The sequence below is a fragment of the Dipodomys ordii genome, unplaced genomic scaffold (assembly GCF_000151885.1).
Source record: "Dipodomys ordii isolate 6190 unplaced genomic scaffold, Dord_2.0 Scaffold55, whole genome shotgun sequence".
Taxonomy (NCBI): Eukaryota; Metazoa; Chordata; class Mammalia; order Rodentia; family Heteromyidae; genus Dipodomys; species Dipodomys ordii.
In genome coordinates this window covers 2,764,432-2,787,542 of record NW_012267271.1, presented here as the reverse complement: position 1 = coordinate 2,787,542, position 23,111 = coordinate 2,764,432, and the positions used below count along the sequence as shown (strand labels likewise).

The 23,111-nt window shown below is 40.2% G+C and overlaps 1 protein-coding gene across 2 annotated transcripts in view; it reads right to left on the bottom strand.

Moving 5' to 3' along the window:
- Window positions 1–928: 928 nt before the first annotated feature.
- The window catches only part of Pbx3 (pre-B-cell leukemia homeobox 3), a 218,181-nt gene continuing 195,998 nt past the window's right edge, over window positions 929–23,111 (bottom strand). The window contains exons 5-8 of one of the 2 annotated variants that reach the window (XM_013021536.1): window positions 7,550–7,715; window positions 5,992–6,104; window positions 5,145–5,234; window positions 929–2,446 (exon numbers count right to left, since the gene is read on the bottom strand). In XM_013021536.1, the coding sequence (XP_012876990.1) occupies window positions 2,354–2,446; window positions 5,145–5,234; window positions 5,992–6,104; window positions 7,550–7,715 (462 nt within the window). In that variant the 3' untranslated portion in view covers window positions 929–2,353. The remainder of the gene's footprint in view (window positions 2,447–5,144; window positions 5,235–5,991; window positions 6,105–7,549; window positions 7,716–23,111) is intronic. The other variant, XM_013021537.1, reaches the window with a different exon arrangement.

Below are 23,111 nucleotides of genomic sequence, written 5' to 3'. Positions count from 1 at the left end.
CTAATTCAATCATGCAAATAACTATTTAGTCCTGAGAGAGATTCCTACAGGCAGGCTCAGTGCCCATGTGAGGGAGGACAGCTTTGGAGGGCAATCTATTTTATAAAGTTTACCCTCACCATGTAACTGCCTCAAGATTAATGGGGATAGTGGCCCTAGACCTTGTTTTGCCTGCCTCTACCAACCAAAATAGTAAAACAGTTGTATTTATCATAGACAATTTGCTCCAACTGATTAACATTAATCGGATTTCCTGTGAGTCCATTTCCTTGAGATATAGTAAACAAGCCAATTATCTGCTATGGACCTCTTTTATTACAAAAAGATTTAGATATTAGCAACAGGCACATATGTAAAATATATGGACTTCCTTAAAATCTGAATAAACCAGAAACCATATTTAATCCAGTTAAAGAGTTTTAGTGGTCCTTACAGATTATAAATTTGGAATTTAAAGAAGTGTTGAGATGTGGCCGAGTTTGGAGTTTTTCTTTTCATGACAGAGAAGGCCCATTCTTTCCAAGTAAACTTTGCTGGTCTTTAATTATAGCAAAGGAAGTATGGAGTCTAGAATGTGCTAAGACTGTAGGTATTTACATAAAGGCAAAAGTTTCAGAGTTATCTGTCCATGATAACATGAGCACCAAGGACAGGCAAGCTGAGGTCCAGGTGCAGCCCATTGCTTTCTGTGCCTTAACTTCTCTGAGCTTCAATTTCCTAACATATGAAAACAGGAAAAAGGTTCAGGTGAGGGCTTGTGATGGTGGTCAAATGAGTGGCCCAGAACCTCCCCTTCAGGGGGCTTTACCTCCAACCTCCATACGTTATGCTTCCAGCCACCAGGCCTGGTTCTGAGTAAGCGACCCTCAATGCCTGCGCAGGCTGGCCAGCCCCAAGGAGGAGAATAAGAGAAATGGTATCAGCATGGAATCATGAAAGCAAAAAGTTTATTCATGTTTGAAACTACATATAACTACCACAAGGAAGACTTTTCAATCCAGGGTGTAATCCAGTTAGAAAGGAACACGAAACGTTTTTTAATACATTAGAATCACCGCCACAAATTATTTTCATGACTCAATCAGTTTCAGAATCGCATACAATACAAAAGAGAAAGGAGAGGGGGCCCCAGCACACAGGGGGAAATATACAGTACTGAATACTGAAATCTGAATGCATCACAATTAGTCGCTGCTTTTTTTTTTCTTTTTTGCATGGATTAGTAACAAGATGAAGAACATTCAAAATGTTTCTCAGTATTTACAACAGTTTTACTGATCTTGTGGTAAATTAAGACCCAATGTTTCCCTCGGATTTTTAAAAGTTGCAAATGCAACCCTGATTTATCTTTTAAAAGATTACAATGTACATTACATTTTATGAAAGGAAACAAAGTTAATTACAAGATGCAAAAAGATAAGAAAGAGACAAACTACAGCGTGAGTATTGTTCAGAGGTAGTAAGTGAGCACTCTAAGCTACAGAACATGTTGAAATTCTATTGGTTTGTATGAGTTCGCATGAGGTAATAAAGCTGTGTTTTGATTGGTGAGATGTATAAATACTCTTTTGCTACACTATATACAACACTCCAGAGAGCAGAGCCTTTCCTGGCTGCCCAGAGGATGGAGCAAACCTTGACAAGTCTGTGCAGCACCCAGTGCACATCATAACGAGACAGGTCTCGTTTTCACCTCCACCAGCAGCAAGTATCTTCATCTCTCAGAACAATCTGGAACCGTGATCTCATTACCGAGCAGACTCTGGGTACAGGTGCTTCCAGAGAGAGAAAAGAGGCTACCAGTCTCTGATCTAATTATAACATAAGAGATCGCAACACAAATGTGATGAGGAAGGGTCTTCAACACAACCAGCATTAACTGAGATCGCCAAACAGCTCTTTTATTCCATCAGTGACATGAAAGGCAATCAAAGACTGCGATGGAAATATGTAAGGAGTTCAATTTAGGTGAGGTGAATCTTTGCATCTGCTCTAACGATTGAGGTTTAGCATATATTGTACTTTTTACCCTTAAGGCCAAGTAATTGGCAACTGTGAAACCATTAACGTAAAATATTGGTAATAAATTATGCTAAAATAGCTACAGGACAGTTAACAATGTTAAGTCTTGGCCTAATTGGATAAAGTGCTTTTTTTTTTTAACATTGTATGTTTTAAGTATAAATACAAATGAGAGTATGATTCCTTAAAAAACAGATTTACCAAGTTCTCTAGTAAGACAAGGTTTTACAGTAAAGCTGTAGATGGTGGGCTACAAAAACGCTTTCCTTTTCCTCCTATTGCTCGGAATGCACTTGTCAAGGCATGTCAGCTCGGGGAAGTGTGCCGGAGGTTAGTTAGAGGTATCCGAGTGCACACTGCCCGGGCCTTCCGTAGGAGAAGTCACCGAAGATGGAGTTGTTGCGTCCTGCCAGCCTCCATTAGCCTGAAAGGAGAAGCACAGATCAGCGGGTGCACATCTCCATATTAATTCCACTCCCCAATTTAGAACACACAGATGACAACATGAGAGCAAAAGTGCATTAGCAAAATGTATTTCCTAAACCCATTTTGGCAGGAGTTGGAAGCATGTGTTAAAGTGGGATTAAATGTATGTAAAACAAATCCATCCTATCAAGAAAAGACTTGGCAATACATCAGCATGCTGAAGAAGGGCTCCACTAGGCCCAAGCTGCAGCAAAGCTTGGCCTCTGATCTGTTGGCAAAAACAAAGCAACACAAAAGAAATCCTTTAAGAAGGAGCAGTAGAGAAGCTCAATGCGATGCCTCCGCACAGCGCTGGGATGGACCTCAGCTTGGCTCCAGGGCCGTTTCTACCCTTTTCCTCCCATACCTGACAGCTACTGGGACTCTTGGAAAATAAAGACCAGAATTTCCCTCCAAATAAGATCTTTCACAGCAAAAGCTCATGACCTGTGGAAGAGCACATACTATTCAAATCAGGACTCTAATTGTCTGCAAGTGGAGCCCTCGCCGGGCTGTTGCTTCCACTCGGCACGTGCCGCTGGCCCTGCCTGCCTCCGACCTGCACCAGTAACAACAGTCCTCAGAAACAAATTTGCCTCCTGTCTCGGCCTATAGAGGCAATTGTTGAAGTCAATGTCTGATCAGATTTCTGCTGTGGCAGACAGCTTGTCGCTACATATTTTTATGTCAGTCAAGAAGAGGGGGGTGCTGGGCTTGTGAGTTGGGGAACACTGAGTGGAAGTGACGGGGCAGGCCTTTCTGGAGGGAAGGTGAGGTCGAGCTGGCTGACACCAGTGCCTGCAGCTTCAGCTGATCTTGGCCTCCACAATCCCATCCCAGACCCCCATACCATGCTAGATATGGGCTACGATGTCTCCTGCCTCCCTCACATCTACCCGCAACTTCTCTTTGTCCATCCACATGGTCTCTTTTGGGTCTAGGCTGCCAGGCTTCTGGGAAGTCTTTGTAGATTTCCTGCCCAGCCTAATACAAATTGTAGATCAGCTGCTGCTGGCAATTGTGCCTCCACTTGCCATAGTTACTCTTGGAGAACTCCGTCTTCTGATTTGCACACGGTTCTGCATATAAAGCACTTCCCTCCTCTAGGGCCAGTGAAAAGGAGGCTGAGAGACAGACAACTCCTCAGAGATGACAGAACCAGAGGTAAAAGGATTTTTCAGGGCTTGAGACAAATCAAATTCAGGTTGAAAAAATAAAAAATGAGATTTAATAAAAAATAATAGTAAACTAATAGCAGCCATGGCCCTGTTTTTTGAAGGCCTCAGAAGTGTCAGGGTGGGCGGTGACATGCCCATGTGTATTTGGGGGTCGCTCTGAAGTCCTCTTCCCTGTCTGAAAGGAAAGCCGTTTTCCCCTCAGGTATGAAAATCTCCTTAGGAGAAGAAAAACTCTTACACAGATACAAGTCTAAAGATATTCCATCTGAAGTAAACATCATTCCTCTTTTATCCAAATTTATAAACAACAAATGTGCAATATTTCTACCCAGCATGGCAGCTGGAGGAGAGGTTGTCAGCAAGTATTCTTTTTTTTTCAAAATAAATTAATCCTTACTCTGGTGGTTTGAGATTATGCACTGTATTATACAACAGCGCCTTATCAAGCCTCATCAGTGAAGATGGAATTCATGTCTGTAAAATGCTGCAGGCAATCACGGTTTCATATTTTATCATGTTGATAAGGATATCGCACATTCTCTGAAGCATTTCAAAACACTTAAATGAAAAAGGAGAAATGCAACTAAAAGGCTTTTTATATGGTTTGTTGTGGGCTATTATGAGTTATTTATAAACCCAAAAAGAAAGATTTGACATTTCAAATGTAAAAGATTTGAGTATTTAATGGTCCTTTTATTCCTTTACAATTGAATGTCCTCAATCATTTTTTAAATCATTAATATTTACTCTCATAACAATCGAAGGCCCTAAACAGGAGTATTTTTGTCCATTTTCTTCCTGTGTCTTCTACTGTGTACCCAGGGGCAATTATGTTTCCTCCCAAGCCTGGAATCACAGACTGCCCACCACTCCACTCAGCAACACATGGCGAGATCCATCCTCACCCTCTCTCTAGCTGTGTTTTTCATTTCCTATCCATGTCAGAGTAGGAGTAAAAGGAATACTTTAATGGGTTAATGGCTAAAATTATTGTTCCTCCATTATTAAAGCTGAGAGGACATTAACAGAACACGTTTTGCACCCCACTATCGTCAATATAGCAGGACACTTTTAAGAAGAGGATTCTTTGTTTAGCTTGCATTGTTCATCTGTCTTGGCCCCTCCAAGGTTCTCACCTTTACCTGCCCTGTGCTTGGGATGTTTTCCTGCTGCTTGAATCTAAGATGAATGACCTGTTTTCCACCATCTCCCAGAAGGCTGCTAGGAAATGGCGTCTTAATGGTCTGATGCTTAAGTCCCTATTGATGACAGGATGGCAGCCACATCGGGGCATCTGTGAGACTTCTCAGGGCATCAAGATAATGCTAAGCAGTGAGGTGCATACAATAAAAATGCAGCAGAGCTGTTGCCTCCCCTACCTCCCTGCAAGATGAGAAGCCCAAGTCAAATGGCTACTCATTTATTTAGTAGTCACTGTTTCCCCGACACTGTTCCTACAATGGGTCCAGGAGTACTCACATTTAAATTGTGTGGACTATACAGTGAGTTTCCTCCAAGGCCATCACTGTAGCCTCCCGTCTGATTGATAACATGACGGAGGGTATCCACCTAGAAGTGAGACGAAACAAAATTCATCATCCCAAATCTATTAAAACATCATCACTTACAAAAAGGAAACAATTTGAATTATGTGTGCCACAGGGGTTTGGAATCTTCAATGAAAAGCAAATTTATCAATCAAATGTGACTGGCAGAATTTCAACAATTCCTTGCATATTTAAACTCACACACTTTTGTTTTTTCACACCAGCCAAAATAATAACATCTTCATGGCAATGCAGCAACCAAATACATGTGGCTGTGGGTGAAAACCTACTCAGAAATTGGCATGCGGATCTCCATCCCTTCCACCCAACCCCCACCCAAAGAAAAGAACTGAGTAATCATTCTTAAGTAAGAGGGCAAGAAAGGGTCTGAACCTGGAATATACTTTAAAAATTCAGGTTTTTGTATTCAAACCTACAAAAAATACAGGAATGAAAGAGAGCAATATATTCTCAAACCACACACACCAGCAAGTTTTCCTGTTCTATTTTTGACAAAAACACTCCCCCACCTCCCCATCTCCATGAGCTCAAGCCAGAGCCGAATGCATTCACAAAGTTCATCAGGTTTGAATCATCAAAGTCACTGTCCACTTGACTTCTCATTAAATTAAGTGGCGGGCAGATGGGTCCCATTTGGAAGCACCCAGTGACGGGCAATGGGTCCCATTTGGAAGATCACTTCCACGAGGTCAGAGTAAGGAGTTTTGAGCCCAAACCCTACCCTGCTAGAAAGGCCCCTGGTGGGGCATTTCTCCTACCTGTGATTGCACATTGGCTCCGACTTGGGACCCTTGGTAAGAATCCCCATTCAGACTCTGCATGTTCATGAACATGTCCCCAGAATTTGGGAGGTTAAAAGAACCAGAAGAACCTGGAAAGGAAAGAGTTAAGTGTCTGAATAACAGAGAGCTACACAAGTATCTCAAAAGACCTAGAGACAGGGGATAGGAGCAAAGACACAGAAGGGAGAAGCTGTGTACAACATAAGGCATTTCCAGATCTAGAAGGATGGAGAATTAACTGCAGAGTTAGGTCCCGTGGCTCACTTTACTTTTAGGAAAAATCCTACCACAGGGGAAGCCCAAATAAAACACCAAAGAGAAAAATGAAAATAAACAGAAAAACATCCAGAAGCTGGCCAGGAACCTTCCCCTAGTTTCCATTTCTCTCCAGGACTAAGTCACTAATGATCAAGTCAATGCCACTCACTGGCATGTTGGATAATTACCTGGAGAAGCCATGTTTTTTGATGCTCTTTCCTAGCCATAACTCTGTCTTCTTTTCACCAGTATTCATGCTCCACTAGAAAGAGAGTGATGGAGTGTGTGTGTGTGTGTGTGTGTGTGTGTGTGTACATGACAAAACAAAACCTTCTTTATGAACTTTTAAATATATTTTAGCATATTCTTTTGCAAATTATCTATCTATCTATCTATCTGATCTTAGAAAAGTCTCTTGTATCAGGTCCATCTGCTGGAATACCTGCACATCTTTCACTATCACTCAAGTCCTCTGTAACTCTAAATCATTTCTAACTCCATCACAAATGAAAACATAAACTTTACCAAAACATACTGGGGTGAGGAGTGGGGAGTGCATCCATGAATTAAGTACCATCTCCTCACATATAACCACCACTTGCCCAGCAGGCTGTGTTGTACTGATAAGAGGCAGGAGATGGAGGAGGAAGCCACACTGCACCTTAGCCCAACATTCAGTTTCCTTGTGGGCAGTGCCTGTACATTTCTCACCCCTGTTATCTTAATCTTTCACAGACCACTAATAACCTTAAAGTGACATGTGGAGCTGGGCACTGGCGGCTCATGCCTATAATCCTAGCTACTCAGAAGGCTGAGATCTGAGGATCACGGTTCAAAGCCAGCCTGGGCAGGAAAGTCCATGAGATTCTTATCTCCAATTAACCACCAGAAAACTTGAAGTGGCACTGTGGCTCAAGTGGTAGAATGCTCGCCTTGAGCTGAAGAGCTCAGACATAGTGCCCAGGCCTAGAGTTCAAGCCCCATGACCAACCAAAAAAAAAAAAAGAAATGTGGAGATTAACCACAACAATCATTAGTGATAGCATTTTGCCTAACTGCTGAATGAAAGGCCAGTGCTGAGTGTAAAAGTTCCTGGATTTGCCAGTAGTGGGTGCATCCACAGTGAAGGGTGGGTTTACTGGCAGGGCCACCCATTTGTTCACCCTTCCCAGGAACATAAACCTTCCTTTTGAAATCCATTATGTCCTCAGTATGGTGGTTTGTGGGACAGGGTTCTGCTCCCTGGACAAGGTGGGAGTGAGTGTCCAGTACGCACCGGAGTTTGGCGTGGTAGGCGAGTTGGTCTGGTTGTTCTGCACAGCTGCAGCCACTGCATGTGCGGCAGTCACAGCTGTCTTGGCAGCATAGAGGTTGGCTTCCTCCTGAAACTTGCCAATATTCTTCTTGTACCTGATCCGCTTGTTGCCAAACCAATTGGATACCTAAAATTGCAGGAACATGGAATTAAAAGGCAGTCAGAAAGGAAGAAGAATCCTACCCTCCAGTTATAACCACTGGACTCCAAGGGGACCCCTGGGAGACATTCAAGCTTGCAATCTCATATCTCATGAGATATACGTAACAGTCTTAGGTCTTCTCTTTCCCTTTTGGCACATTCTCTCAAACTCTTTTGGAATAACACTGCTTCTTGGAGTTGGCTACAGAGATACTAAAATGGCTAGGAGCACTGCTGATTTAAAAAAAAAATCCAACTGGGGCTAGGGGTGTGCTCCAGTAGAGCACTTGCCCAACATGCACGAGACCCTGAGTTCCCAGTACTGCAGCACTGCAGTGGGGGGAACTGACTGGTAATTACCCACTAGTATATATGTTCTGTCCCCCCAAAGGAGCAGAAAATCTAAAGGAAACATTTGTTAAGTTAGGTGAATAATAAGCAGTATTTGAGAAAAGAACTAATTGTTCTTTCTTGGGTCTGCAACAATTTTGGCAGCTATATAGAGACTCATGTTTGGTCTGTGGAAAAGAGGAACATGGATTAATAATGGATGAAAACTTCCTTTGTCTCCTGCCTCGGAGACATTCATGTCTGCCAAGATGGCTGCCAGAGCTCTGCCAGTGAGCATGTGGGGGAGACCACAGCTTGGAAACTCAAGCAATCCCAATAAGGTCAAATGCAAATACAGAGAAGAAGCTTAGATTTCATCAGGTGGAATATACTTATTTCTTTTTCAAACTACTGATGATATCAGCCAGCGCAAATGGGAGAGGCTTCTAAAGAGGATCTTGGCAGCAGGCCGATCTCATCCAATTTCAGGGACAGTAAAATTGCAGCCCAGGACTCATGGCTCAGAGTTCTACTCTGTGCTTGGGCACCTGTGGTTTGGCTATGTAAAGAAGCTAGCCTAAGCTGCAAAGCAATTGTAAGAATATATACCAACTTGTAAAAGGCTATGTAAAAGGATCTCACAAACTCTTTTTTCCTAATAAGAAATCATTTCTTAGCGTATCAAAGGAACATGTTGCTCTGGTTTCAGGGCCACTTTTTCTGCCCTAAAAGGTATTATTCTTTAACACCACCTCAAGGGCCCTGAAAGAAAAACAAGGAATGGGATGTAGTTCAGGGCCTTCCAACCAATTTACACCAATGGGCACCCCTGTTGACCACTTCTGCCAAGTCTTTAATTGCTTTGGAAATGGAACTCTCATTCTTCAACCTATGGCACTCATCCTTTTAGAAGAGGCCAGAAAGGCCTGGCAAGAGGGCTCCCTGAGGAAGACAACATTGGCCTCACTGCTGCCCATATGCTGTTCCACCCTGGGATCACAGTGTGCACACATGTGCACACAATACTCATGCAGGCATGCTGGCTGAGGGAGGACACAGGCAGCATGCTTAGGTTCATGAGACCGAAATAAGAACTAGCAAGAAATAAAAATATGTTATATATCAGCACTTCTTATTTCTGTTCTACCATCATTTTGTTAACTTTTTTGTCCTGAAGGACTATATGGATCCTTTTCTCCTTTCATATCAAATAGAGTGGTTATAACTCTCTTATGACTTCCATATGTGACTTGAGAATCTTAATGAATCTCATATGTGTTAAGCACTACACAGAATTCTTTACACCCAGTTTCTCATTTAATTTAACAGCCTCAAAGGGCTGGGTGGTTGACAAAGGTGTTTTACTCAGGCATCTTGGCTGCCCCCTGGTCCAATGGCCTTTTCTCCCTCCCTCTCAGCAATGTCTGATAAATATAACCACCATTCCCCTTGTACCCACCTATTGTTCACATTGGTTTCATTCACATTTTTTCTGCTTCCTCTCCCTGACACACTAAAAGTGAATGTGTGTTCTTCAAGACTCAGATCTTGGTCTTCTCTCTTTTTATCCATATTCACAACTATGCTTTCTTTGTGGAAGCCTCTCATATTTCCATCTTGATTCCTAACTTCTATGGAGAATTCGATTCCCACGTAAACTTCCTGCCATAGTCTCCAGCTCACCAAGTTTAAGGGGTACCTCAGGTGCCCCCCACACCTGGGCCTCGTGTTTACCTTCATACTCCTGCCATGCCCATCTCCAGAGAATGGGTATTACCTCCCTCTGGGTCCATTTGGACATAGTCTCCTGAATCGACATAGTTAGTTCTTTATTCTGAACTAAAATCTAGTTCCTTTCCTGGCCACTCATTGATCCTATTTCTTGTATCTAGAGGGAAGGGTCACAAAACGAGGCCCACAAACTCAGCCTGTGGAACCAGTTGGTGTTGACCTTCCCACCCTCCCTTCCTTAAGACCCCCCAGACCCATGGTGGTATACACAATATCTAAGCGGCATGATAGCATAAGTGCCATGTGCCACTGTGTGGCGTACACATTGTGTGTGTGTGTGTGTGTGTGTGAGAGAGAGAGAGAGACAGAGAGAGAGACAGACAGACAGACAGAAGAGAGAATGTGTCATATATTCTGAAGGAGGTAGAAATAGAGGTCAGGGGAGAAGGAGAGGTAAAGATGATACAAGATGGAGACAAATAGATACTATACTGAAAGGAATTTCTGCACAGGAAGAAGCCAGTCTCAGTAAGAGTTGGGATCCTTTCCCATACCAGAATCATGTCATCTAAAAATAGAACAGCTCTGAAGCAAGGTAGAAAAGCAGCTCACAGATATCCCTTCTGATCGTGTTGTTTTAGCAAATCATCTCAGAATCCAGCTCACCTTCCACAATGCATACTCGTGGCTCAGGAAAAGGACCTGAGACTGACATGCACAAAGCTCCTTTCACATTCAACACCACTCCAGCTTACCTGGATAAGCTGTTAGGCTTTAGAAAGAGTTAACTATGGAGTGTGTCTATAGTGCAAAGGGAGATAGTTCTGGTTGAGAGGGAGTTTGGCATTTCTTAAGCATAATTAATGAAAATTCCCCAACTCTGAATTTAGCAACAAAGGCCCATCTTAGAATTCTCTTCTTCTAAACAATTCCCTGCTGGATTCAGTACTTTGTAGTTAATATTACCTTGACAATCAGAGAAGCTATAATACATTAATGAAACCTAGCCTGGAAAATCAGATTACAGCTTTATTAACAGTTTCATAATTGAGGAATCTCTGTACCATCGAAGGTCTCATCTCTGGATATGTAAGAATCCTCTGTTTATGCACACCTCTGGACCAATCAAACAACAGTCATCACTAATAAAGGTTTATTTAATTCTCACAGTAAAATTTTAATATCACCAGCAGCCTGGGGAAGCTTTAGCAAGTGGATTTGCTTGACATCAGATCGTTTCTATTCTGCTAGTCCCAATACTTCTTAATCTTTAATATCAAGGCAATTAAAATTAATGGCCACTCATCCGAAGCTACTGTGGGCAGTGTTTCCTTGACATCAATTGTTTGATGGGATTACCTAGAGGTTAAACTAACAAGCAAGGTTTAATTGGAAGCAATGAAAGAAGCAGTGATCATACGTTATGTTTAACCTGCATAACCACATCTAAATGAATATCTGGAAATGTTAAACTATTTCTCAAATTAAAATATGCTTGTCACATTCTGATATCACAGATTTGGGTTCTACAGCAACCAGCTATTTAAGTCCACATGGCTGCAACTGAGAGTGTGTAATTAATGTATAAATGGACACCTAAATTCAGGGATTATTTTCACCTTTTGAAAACAGAGGGATAGAGTTGCTTGTAAAAGGACTGCAATGCTTACCCAGTGGGAAGCAACAAAAGCCACAGGGCACATGCAGCCCCTTCACACAGTGATCGGGGCCAGGACACTAAGGAGAGCAGAATGTGCTCCGTCTCTGAATTCGAATGGTCTGCACACTGGTCCCAGAATAGAAACACAGGCAGGAAATAGGTAAAGGGAAAAGGAATTCACTGTCCTGTTCTTCTCTTTTGGGCTACACACTGAAGGACTGAACTGTGCTGAAAGTGAAATGCCAGACAATAATTTTAAGATCAGTTAAAAATGAGAATAAAAACACAAGCATTCTCCTTCTTCTACGGATGCTCATTATTATCAGTTTCCAAACTGAGCCTCTGGTCATCAGGGGAGCAAAGAGAACATTTTGCAGGCTGCTGATTTCTAGAGCCTTCCTGGAAGACCTAGGAGTAATTAGAAAAGCTTCTAGTCTCTTCTATATATAATGCCCATGCATTTCCCCTACCCCAGGTCCTGAAGATTGTTAACCATTTTTAATTTTAAAGCAAAATTGTCTTCAGTGTGTTCATATAGCTTAGTGATAGAGCATGTGTGTATTTTAGCATGTTCAATCCCAACATGAACAAGAGGGGGGAAAAGTAAGAATGTTTTCCACACAATAAATAACTATAGTTACCCTTTCAAAACTTAAAAACAAACAAAAAGGGCTGGGAAGGTGGCTCAGTGGTAGAGTGCTTGCCTAGCATGCATGAAGCCTTGGGTTCGATTCCTCAGTACCACATACACAGAAAAAAGCCAGAAGTGGCCCTGTGGCTCAAGTGGTATAGCACTAGTCTTGAGCAAAAAGAAGCTTGAGGACAGTGCCCAGGCCCAAGCCCCAGAACTGGCACCAAAACAAACAAACAAACAAAAAACCAAAACCAAAAACCAAAAACTTTCTTCAGGAAGCCATTTATCATCCTCTCACTTAGAACTTGCTCCTCTGAGCACTCGCCTTGAGCTGAAGAGTGCAGGGGCAGCATCCAAGCCCAGAGTTCAAGCCCCACAACTGACAAAAACAAAGACAAAACAAAACAAAAAAACCCTTGCTCCTCTGAGGTGAGCAAGGCAACTGTAGGCAGTATCACATAATGGTGAAGTTATGTGGACCCAGAATAGTTTCAAATCCACAGTGTGCCATTTACTAAACTGAGTGAATTTGGAAAAATTGTTTTGGTTACTTTTACAGTGTCCTCTTGTATAAAGTGAGGACAAGAATAATGGTAATAATAGTATACTGTCCTCATAGAATTCTTGGGTGTGTTAGTGATTTGGGCACACACATTTACTCTCAGCCAGGTTTTATCTATGAAGAAATCACACAGCAAACTCTGATGGATCCCAATTTCACCCATAGGACTTCCCCATCAGCATTTTATGTTTTCTTTTTTCCCCCTTAATATAATCAGTGGAGAAACTGCTTACTTAGCATCTGTAAGGTATGGCTAGTACTATGTGCTGTGGAAGATGAAAAAATAAACATGTTTCTTCCAAAACTTTAAAATATGATCATGAAAACAATGCTAAACACTCAAAAAGTAGCACAACTTGCAGACAGTGATGATTTCATAGTGGGCTGCACAGTCTGGAATCTTAAATGCAATGAGGGTTTGGATGAGAAGCCTCAATAGATCTGGAAAATCAGAGATTTCCAAGATCAGGGGGAACCTGAATTGAATTTCAGTTTCATCTGTTAGTAGTTTTATTAAATCCCACATTTCAAAGGCAGTAATATCCAGGAACTCATGCCAACAGTTCACATGCCAAAAACACAAGTTGATGCCTGTTGATTCTTGGGCCCTTCCAGGATCCCAGAGAAGATTCATTTTCTTCTCTAATATAACTCACTTTTCCTCTAACTCCTCTTTCTATAGTGGAAGAGGTGGGGAGAAATCATTCTAAAGGAAGAAGCAGAGAGCATCAAGTAGTGTTCTGGAGGAAGTGACCCCTGAAAGGAGGACCAGGGTGTAAGCAATACTTCTACTGGGAATGAAGGAACAGCGAGAGAGGGAAAGGAAGAGTTAGAGCTCAAGGTCAGCAGGCTATAGTGCAGAAGAAAGGGAGAGCCAGAGAGCAAGGGAAAACCTGCTGGTCGGGCACTTGGCACATCTCCACCTTCCTCTGCCCCTAGGTTCATTAGGTGATGGTTGTTGGAGAGAACAGCTAGAATTGAACCAGAGAGTCCTCGAGGTGCAGTGAAGAATGGGTTCTGCTAAGGTTGCTGGGGCCAGGAGCCTATCCAATGCTGGGGGTGTTGAGAGGACTGCTGCTCACTTAGAATCCTCCAAGTAATTTTTTTGGGGGGTCAGTCATGAGGCTTGAACTTGGGGCCTGGGCATTGTCCCTAAGCTCTATTGTTCAAGGCTAGCACTCTACTACTTTGAGCCATAGCTCTACTTCCTTCAAGTAATTTTGAAGAATCATTACCCCTCACACGTTTTTCCCTTGTACATTTTGAAGGTTGGAATTTACAATTTTTCATTATAAGTCTTAGAGTTGTAAATAATGTTATTCAGTATGTCATAAATGTTGACATTTCAAAATAAAACTGTTTGTAACCAAGCAAACACAAATAGCATAGCAATTCTAGATTAGTCATTTAAAAGTATATAAATTCACTCTTTTAAGTCTAGAATTTTATGTTCTTTTTTGGTTCTTGAAAGTGTTTCCATTTCATTTCTCTTTCATATTATCCTAATATAATACTTTTATGTTTTAAAAACTATGTAGAAATTGAATTTTTAAATAGTTTTTTATTTCCTGTAATTATAAAACTATACATGTGTTCAATATTTCATTCTGGATTAAGCTATCGGATTACAGAGTCTAAAATTGGCCAAAGGAATACACAGCTGTTTGAAGAATAAAAATCAAGAGGGCCTCATCCTTTGGGCAGTGAATTTGAGAGAATCAAGTGGAAATATGCCTTCTTTCATAAAATGTGCAAGAGGCAGGTATGAGGGGGGAGGAGGGAAAAGACAAGTGACATGATGCTTGTTGCACAATGACCTCCTAAGGAACAGGTTTTAAGAAGGAGTATACATACATGGAAAGCCAAGTCCCTAAGGAGAATCTTCAGCTGCTGTGCAGAGTACCACCATCCTCGAGAGACTACTGTCCTAAGGGGCCTGCCTGACTCTGAGCAGAGGGTGAAAACCCCTTGGACAGACCTTGGGAAGACATCTTGTGCCTTGGGAAGACCATCTTCAGAGCTCACTTGGACAACCACTTTCATGTGAACCAATGACTTTTTACAAAGTAGATAACTCCAGGATATCAAAAACATTCTGATTAAAGAAATAAACCAAAGGGATGTATACTTGTTATTTTGCACAGTACTCCAGCAAATATGTATGTATCCTTTGCCAACATCATCACTAAGAACTTACTGAGGAATTATTTAGGAATATTTATTTTTTAATAAAAGATAAAATTTATGGCACCTATATAATAGGATTAAAGATCATGTTAAAGAGCTGGGTACCAGTGGCTCACATGAGACTCTCAGTAATGGACTATATTGCTAAGAGGGAAAATGATATATTTTCTTTTCATATAACAGGGGGAGTAGCTAGGTGCTATGACTCATGCCTGCAATCCTAGCTACTCAGGAGGCTGAGATCTCAGTTTTGCAGTTTGAAGCCAGCCTGGGCAGGAAAGTCTGTGAGATTCTTTTTTGTTGTTGTTGGTCATGGGACTTGAACTCTGGGCTTGGATGCTATGCCTGTGCTCTTCAGCTCAAGGCGAGCGCTCTACAGCTTGAGCCACAGCACAACTTCCAGTCTGCGAGATTCTTATCTTCAACAAACTACTAAAAAAGCCAGAAGTGAAGCTGTGGCTCAAGTGGTTAGCAAGTCTGAGACTTATGAAAATAATTAAAGTTTAGACATTCTGTAAACCCCAAGCCATTAAAAATTTTCCAAATAGCTTTGCATTTAAGAAAAATTCCATGTTCAAAATTAAGAGGTAAACCATCTACAATGTCTCTGCAGTCACCAAAAGCCAATTTATTAATTAGTTAATTGTATCATATATCTCTATCACATTCATATATCGTGTTAATAGTAACACTAAATAAAATGATTATTCAAAGACTTAATCTTGAGAAGGCAGAAAGGTAAAACTTCCTACACATCCTCAGTGCTGATTCCTGCATCAGGGAGAGAGACTCTGCTCTTGTTTGGAGAGGAAACAGCTGACATGAAAACATCATTATCGAAATTAGCAAACTGAAAATTTATGAGGCACAAATCTTAGAAAAATTTGCCGTTGTGTTTTCCCATGTTTACTTGTGATGCATACTTTATGTACTGTGCCTAATTAAATGTAACAGATTATAAAATGCTGAAATGCTAAGTCGTGTAAAATGGAATATGACAGATATCTACATGGTAAACAATTATATCTCTATCAAATAGATTCTCCCTAATCAATGTGTTTCCATCCTCATCATGTGGATCAGTGTGTGTGTGTGTGTGTGTGTGTGTGTGTGTGTGTGTGTGTGTGTGGGTATACTGGTCCTGAGTTCAAGCCCTAGGCACTCTTTGCTCAAGGTTAGTGCTCTACCATTTGAGCCATAGCTCCATTTCCACCTTTTTGGTAACTACCTGGTGAGTCTCATATATTTTCCTGCAATTCTCATATCTCAGCTTCCTGAGTAGGTAGGGTTACAGGTGTGAGACACCAGCATCCAGACTCATGTTGACAAATTTTAAATGCTGCATGGAAGCCAGAATTGTTCAAAGTTACCCTAAATGCTATCCTTAGTCTACTCATCCCCCTAAGACTCAATAGAACTACTGTTAAGGGCAACAGGATGGACAACCACAAGGTGTGTGGAACATTCTCCAAGACCCAAGGATAGATAAATGGGCATGTGTGTGAATTCCAGCTCTTCAAGTTCCCACCCACCCAACTCTAGACAAGTCCTGCTACCCAGACTTCTTCTTTCCTAAACTATGATGCCTACTCCCATGCACTGTTTTGAACATGAAGTTTTTTCAGTGCCAAATCCTTCACCTCCTTTATGTTTAAAATATGGGCAAGCCCAAGAAGCCAAACTATTTTTTAGAAAAGAAAGTAAGTTCCAAATTTACAATGACTTGCTTATAAACCAACTTTTGGGGGGCACAGTCCACATCTAATGGGAAAACTGAAGAAATCAAAATTCCATTTGGTAGTATTTGAAATAATTTAAAACCGATTCACTTGTCAAGTACAGTATTTTTTTTTATTTGAGGCTGTGAAAAATTTTATTGCCATAATGTGCTGACATCCTTACAGTTTGGCTTTGCCCTTTCTACTCCATGCGTGATAGACTGATAACTACTCATGACATTCACGAAGAGGCTCATCTGCCAGAGTATATAAAACGTCAGCTTTGCAGCCACAGCACACACACAACAGACGACACTGCTCATCTCCCTAGAACACATACCGAGGGCTGCTTCTAAATGACCACAGATGGCCTTTCCAGTTAAAGACTTCCTTTTCCTTTAAGATTATTTCTCTCGCTTGTAAAAGCAAAACTAAGTTAGGTATACAACTCAAGAGTTTTCCTTCCCAAGTCTAGGAAAACTTCTCTAGCAGGAAAGATTCCCACCCCTCTCCACCCCCCACACAACATGGATATCACCACTGTGCAGCTAATTCTCCCCCTGGATTTAAACTCGGCACCCTGAATTTAAACTCAATGACACTCTAAGTAAGAATGGGCCACATTTTTGTTCTGAAAAGTTTTGTGTAAGTCTAATGCTTGTAAATAAAAACAGCCAAATGTATTCAGGGGCTTATATATAAAAAGAAGTCCTACAGTTGAATTTTTCATTGAAGAAAAATCCTCAGTTATTCAAACACTACTTTACCAGACACACATAGCAAACTTTCCTTTTCTTTTTAAAAAAATCCACTAAGTCTCTGACTTTTATTACATCTTAGAGTGCTGGAGATCAAATCCAGGGTCTCATACATGCACACTTAGCCTCTTATTTATTTTATTTAAAATGGAAATACTTGCCCTCAAAAGGGATATGCAAATATATGTAAGTCCTTCTCACAGAAATGAATCAACTCATTTTAGAGTAAGAAATATACGAAGGGTAGATCTCTGAGAACAAGATGTGTTGCTCTCCTCCCTGGCTCTTAATTCATAGACCCTGTGAAACCTTAGGGGCTAGCACTGTGCTTTGCTGGAGTCAGAATCTCTACCCACCTCTCTCCAGTTCCCTTAACCTTTAACACTGTTACAAGAAGATTCTCTATACCTAGCAAGGAAATGCTGGTTAAATGGATAATAAACTAACGTTTATTGAACTCTTGTGATTTGCTACACTGAGTCAGGCATTCTACAAATATATTCTCAACAACCACTAACCTCCCTAAACAGTCAGTATTATTTTATAAATTAAAAAAATGCAAATTCAAATTCAATAATTTGCCAAGATCACACTACTGCTCTCTGGTGGTGGAGCAGGATCTGAGTGATTTTTCTGCACCTTCCTACACAGAATGCATGCTCCTCCGGAGTGACACAAGAAAGAAAAAAAGAAGTTCCACTGCCTATATGCATCACAAATAACAAAACTGAATTTTGGTGCACCTGCAAGGTAATGGTTTAACTCCATAACTTTGTATACAACAGAAGGAAGAAAATGAAAAACTATTACTCTGGAATCTCTCTCCTTTGTCCTCTACTCAGTCACCTGCCAAGGCCCCAGTAGGAAACCAATTAGTCTTGTCACCTCCTTTTATTTCTGGGGACTCTGAGCTAAATCACCAATCTGGTTGGGTTTGCCAAGGATTCTACTTTCTGACTCACCTCTGACCAGATCATTCATTTGACACACATTTAATGAGCAAGTGCTATGCTTCCCCAAAGGAGTCTCTCTTTCTATTACCTTCAACCTCTCAAATCTAGTCTTACTCTCATTCTGCCACTTTTATGTGGTAGCAACACATGAGATGTTTACCAAGGGCTTCTTAAGTTACAAGCTCTATTCTAAGCAGTCTTCATACAGCTTATTAAGTACTCCTAATAATCTCTGTGGCAAGTTTTCTTATTTTCCCTATTTTGTTGATGGGAAAACTGAGGAATCAAGAATTGAGATGATTGCTCAAAGACATGTACCCAGTAAATGACGGAATAAGTACTTGAGCCATGGTGTTGATTCCAGAACACATGCTGATCTATTTCACTCTCTCCTTTGGATTTATTCCAGGATAAGCTAAATATTGTTTAAAGAGTAGTCCATATAATATGGTATGGCCCACTATAAACATTTGAAAAAAATCAAGTATACAAAGAAATATTTTAGAAAAACTAAGTGTAAGACCTTGTTGGTTGCCTTTAAGGATAGAATTAACATTCTAAGATGTAATGAAGACAAGAAAATGAGCTTTTGGTTTTGCTGCATTCTACTGTTTGTTTTTTCAATTTTGTTAGTGTTCTACACTTCTTTTCACTGTCCTTTCTTGCATTTAAAAAATTTAATTTATGGTCCCTTAATATCTAGAAATGGAACCTTATCACTGTGATTTCCAGCCTTCTGTGTATGTAAATACGTATTATATATATATACACACACATATGTATGCCCATATCATACACATTTTACACACTATGTATTTCATCTAAAATTCTGTATTTCTGTATATTAATTATATATTAATATGTTTCATACCAGATGCTGGTGGCTTACATTTGTAATACAAGCTACTCAGGAGGCTGAGATCTGAGGATCGTGGTTTGAAGCCAGCCTGAGCAGGGAAATCTGTGAGACTTATTTTCAAAGAATCACCAGAAAACTGGAAGTGGCGCTATGGCTCAAAGTGGTAAAGTTCTAGTCTTGGGCAAAAAAGCTCAGGGACAGCTCTCAGGTCCTGAGTTCAAACTCATCATCATCATCAACAACAAAAAAGCTTTATTACGACATTTCCATAGATACATACAATATACTTTGATAATATTCATCCTGCTATTTTTCTTTCACCTCTTTCCCCCTTTTCCTCTTCCCTTCCTTCTTTCTTTTTTTGGTACTTTTTTTAAATTGTAAAAATACTGTACAGAGGGGTTACAGTTACATGAGTAAGGTAATGAGTACAATTTCTATTGAGCATTGTTGCCTCCTCCTTTGTTTTCCCCCTACCATCCCTTCCTTCCCACCTCCACAATTATTCCCACCCTTCCTCCTTTCTAATTGTCTCTCCTCAATTTCATGACCTCATTTGCCACCCCCTAAACTTTCACAAATGAGAGAAAATATGAGATATTTGTTTTCACACAACTGGCTATTTGATAACACAATGCTCTTCAGTTCCATCCATTTTCAAGCAAGTAACATAATTTCATTCTTCTTAATGGCTATAAAAAGCTATACACATTTTTCTAAGCATGATGTTAGCTGTATTCCATGAGTTTTTGATATAATTTAATTATACTTCCATTAAAATATTCTCCAGTATTCATTGTAGTTTCCTCATTAACTCAGGTTTATTAAATATACTGAGTTCTAGTTTCATTCTACTTTAGTATGAAAACATATTCTACATTTCAAATTACTTAAAATTTAAGAGGTGCTATATTGAACCAGAATATACTTATCTTTCAAAATGTCCTACAACTACTTAAAAAGAAAGTGTAATCTGCATTTGTTGGATGCAGTGTTTTATATCCATTAGGTCAAGTTTCCTAATTGTGGTGTTCAAATCTTCTTTATCTGTGCTACTTAAAGTGTGGTTTCAGAATCTTCAGCATCAATATTAATGTGGAAACTATAAACTGTCAGGCCCATTGCAGACCCTTTGAATCACAGCCTCTAGGAATGGAGCCCAGAAAGCTGTATTCTAATACATCTCCAGTCATTCTATGCTAAAGTTTGAGAAGCACTAGCTTATGTCCCTTCTAAATTATGTGTATGTCTACTTGTTCAGTAGTAGGGAAGTATGAAATTTTCTTGTAGTGATTCTGGATGTCAGTTTTTCTTTGGAACTGGTTTTTGTTTTGTTTTTTGAGGTCGTTATTAGCTTGTGTTATTACAAAGGTGGGATTGCTTTATCATCATTAAATTGCATCACTCTTATTAACTTATTAAATATATACATATAACTTTCTGTCTTAAAGTACATTTTGATATTGTACTTATTTTTACAATGTTTTATAATGTTACTCTTTGGTCATTGTTTACATGCTATATTTTCCAAATTCATATCTCTGTGTTTTACATGTCTTAGTTTGCAATTTTATATCCTAGATACTATTTTCTATAACTTAAGAGTGTTTCGTTATTAGTTTGGAGGTTATATAGTCTTCTATATTCTTTAAGTGACTAGTGACATCTCTAAAGATTACATATGGCTGCCTACTAAAGTTTAATATTAATTAGCATTATTCCCTTCTTTCCTTCCCTTCATAACTTATAAGGCATTACCACTATATATTTTATTTATTTTATTTTTATTTTTATCAGTCGTGCAGCTTGAACTCTGGGCCTGGGCACTGCCCCTGAGCTCTTCAGCTCAAGACTAGCATTCTAACACTTGAGTCACTTGGAGATAAGAGTCTCAGAGACTTTCCTGCCAGAGATGGATTTGAACTTTGATCTTCAGATCTTAGTCTCTGGAATAGCTAGGATTACAGGCATGAGCCACCAGTGCCCAGCTATCACTGTATATTTTAAATCTATACATGTTGTAAACAAAATAAGACATCATTAATATTATTTACCTCTACTCTTGCATTTTTAAATATTCTATTGATTCTCTAATTTCATTATAATTATTTTCTTTTCTTATGAACTTACCTTCCAGTTCATTAATTTTCTCTTCATCTATATTTAATCAGCTTTTAAGATCATTCACTGGGTTTTAATGTTTTGATTTTTATGCTGGTACTGAGGCTTGAACACAGGCACTTAGCTTTTTTGCTCAAGGCTGGTACTCTACCACTTGAGCCACAGCTCTACTTCTGACTTTTTAGTAGTTAATTGGAGATAGAGTCTCATGGACTTTCCTGCACAAGCTGGCTTTGAATAATCATCCTCAGATCTTAAGTCTCCTGAGTAGTTAGGATTATGGGTGTGAGCTTCTGAAACACAGCTCCAGGATTTTTTTTTTTTTTTGTCAGTCCTGGGGCCGGAACTCTGGGCCTGGGCACTGTCCCTCAGTTCTTCAGCTCAAGGTTAGCGCTCTACCCCTTAGAGTTACAGAGCCACTTCCAGCTTTTTCTGCTTATGTGGTACTAAGGAATCAAACCTAGGGCCTCATGCATGCAAGGCAAGCACTCTATCACTGAGCTGCCTTCCCAGCCCCCAGCTCTGGGTTTTTTATTTTGATTATTGTATTGAATCCAAACTTCTCATTTGATCTTTTTTTCAAAATGAGTCCTAACTTTTTGATAAAACCCTCCTTGTTGACCTTTCCCCACACTGGATATGTTAAGTATAGTTACTTAGAGCCTATATCAGATTTTTTATTATTATTTTTTAACCTGCTTCTGGGGCTTGAACTCAGGGCCTGGGTGCTGTCCCAATGCCTTTTTGCTCACGGCTAGTACTCTACCACTTGAGATACAGCTCCATTTCTAATTTTTGTGGTAGTTAATCAGAGATAAGAGTCTCATAGACTTTCCTACCTCAGCTGGCTTCAAACTGTGATCTTTAGATCTCAACCTAGGTATGAGCAACTGGTGCCTAGCAGATTCTTACACTTCTGAAAAAAATTTTGAGGGTTTATTTCTAATGACTGTTGTTTCTGTATGTGCTATCAGGTCTTCTTGAATGTCTCTCTTTTTTTTCCTGATTAGGTGCCCAATACTACATTTGCTTTGTTCATAAAAATAACTAGAAATCTAGGATGATGCTATCTTTTTCCATAAGAGTAATCATACATTTTTTTTTTGTCTAGGAACCCACAAATAACAGCAATTCAATTTAGAAAACTGAGGTATTCTGGGGCTAGAGTTGTAGTGGTAACATTTACAAGGCCTTAAGTTCAGAGGGGAAAAAAGAAGATGAAGAAATGGAACAGCTAGAGGGAAAGGAAGAGAAAGAAGAAAGGGTAAGGGAGATGAGATGGAGGAGGGAGGGAGGGAGGGAGGGAAAGGAAGAGTAGAGGGATGGAGAAGAGGAGGGAAAGGGAGAATAATTGAGCTATTTTAAAGCAGATCTAGTTTCTGTTATGGTCTACTACCAATAAACTCTTGACACACTAAAAAAAATAAGAGCCATAAAAGCCAGGTGCTGGTGGCTCATGCCTGTAATCCTAGCTACTCAGGAAGCTGAGATCTGAGGATTGTGGTTCAAAGCCAGCCTGTGCAGGAAAGCCTGTGAGACTTTTACCTCCAATTAACCACCAGAAAACTGGAAGGGTGCTGTGGCCCAAGTAGTAGAGCACTCGCCTTGAGCTGAAGAGCTCAGGGACAGTGCCTAGGCCCAGAGTTCAAGCCCCATAACAAAAGAAAGGAAGAAAGAAAGAAAGGAAGGAAGGAAGGAGGAAACAAAGAAGGAAAGGAAGGAAGGAAGGAAGGAAGGAAGGAAGGAAGGAAGGAAGGAAGGAAGGAAGGAAGGAAGGAAGGAAATAAATCAGTACAGAGGCTCTTCACAAAACTAAAAGACAGACCTACCTTAAGATTCTACCATGCAAAGGAGGGGGTAATAATGTTC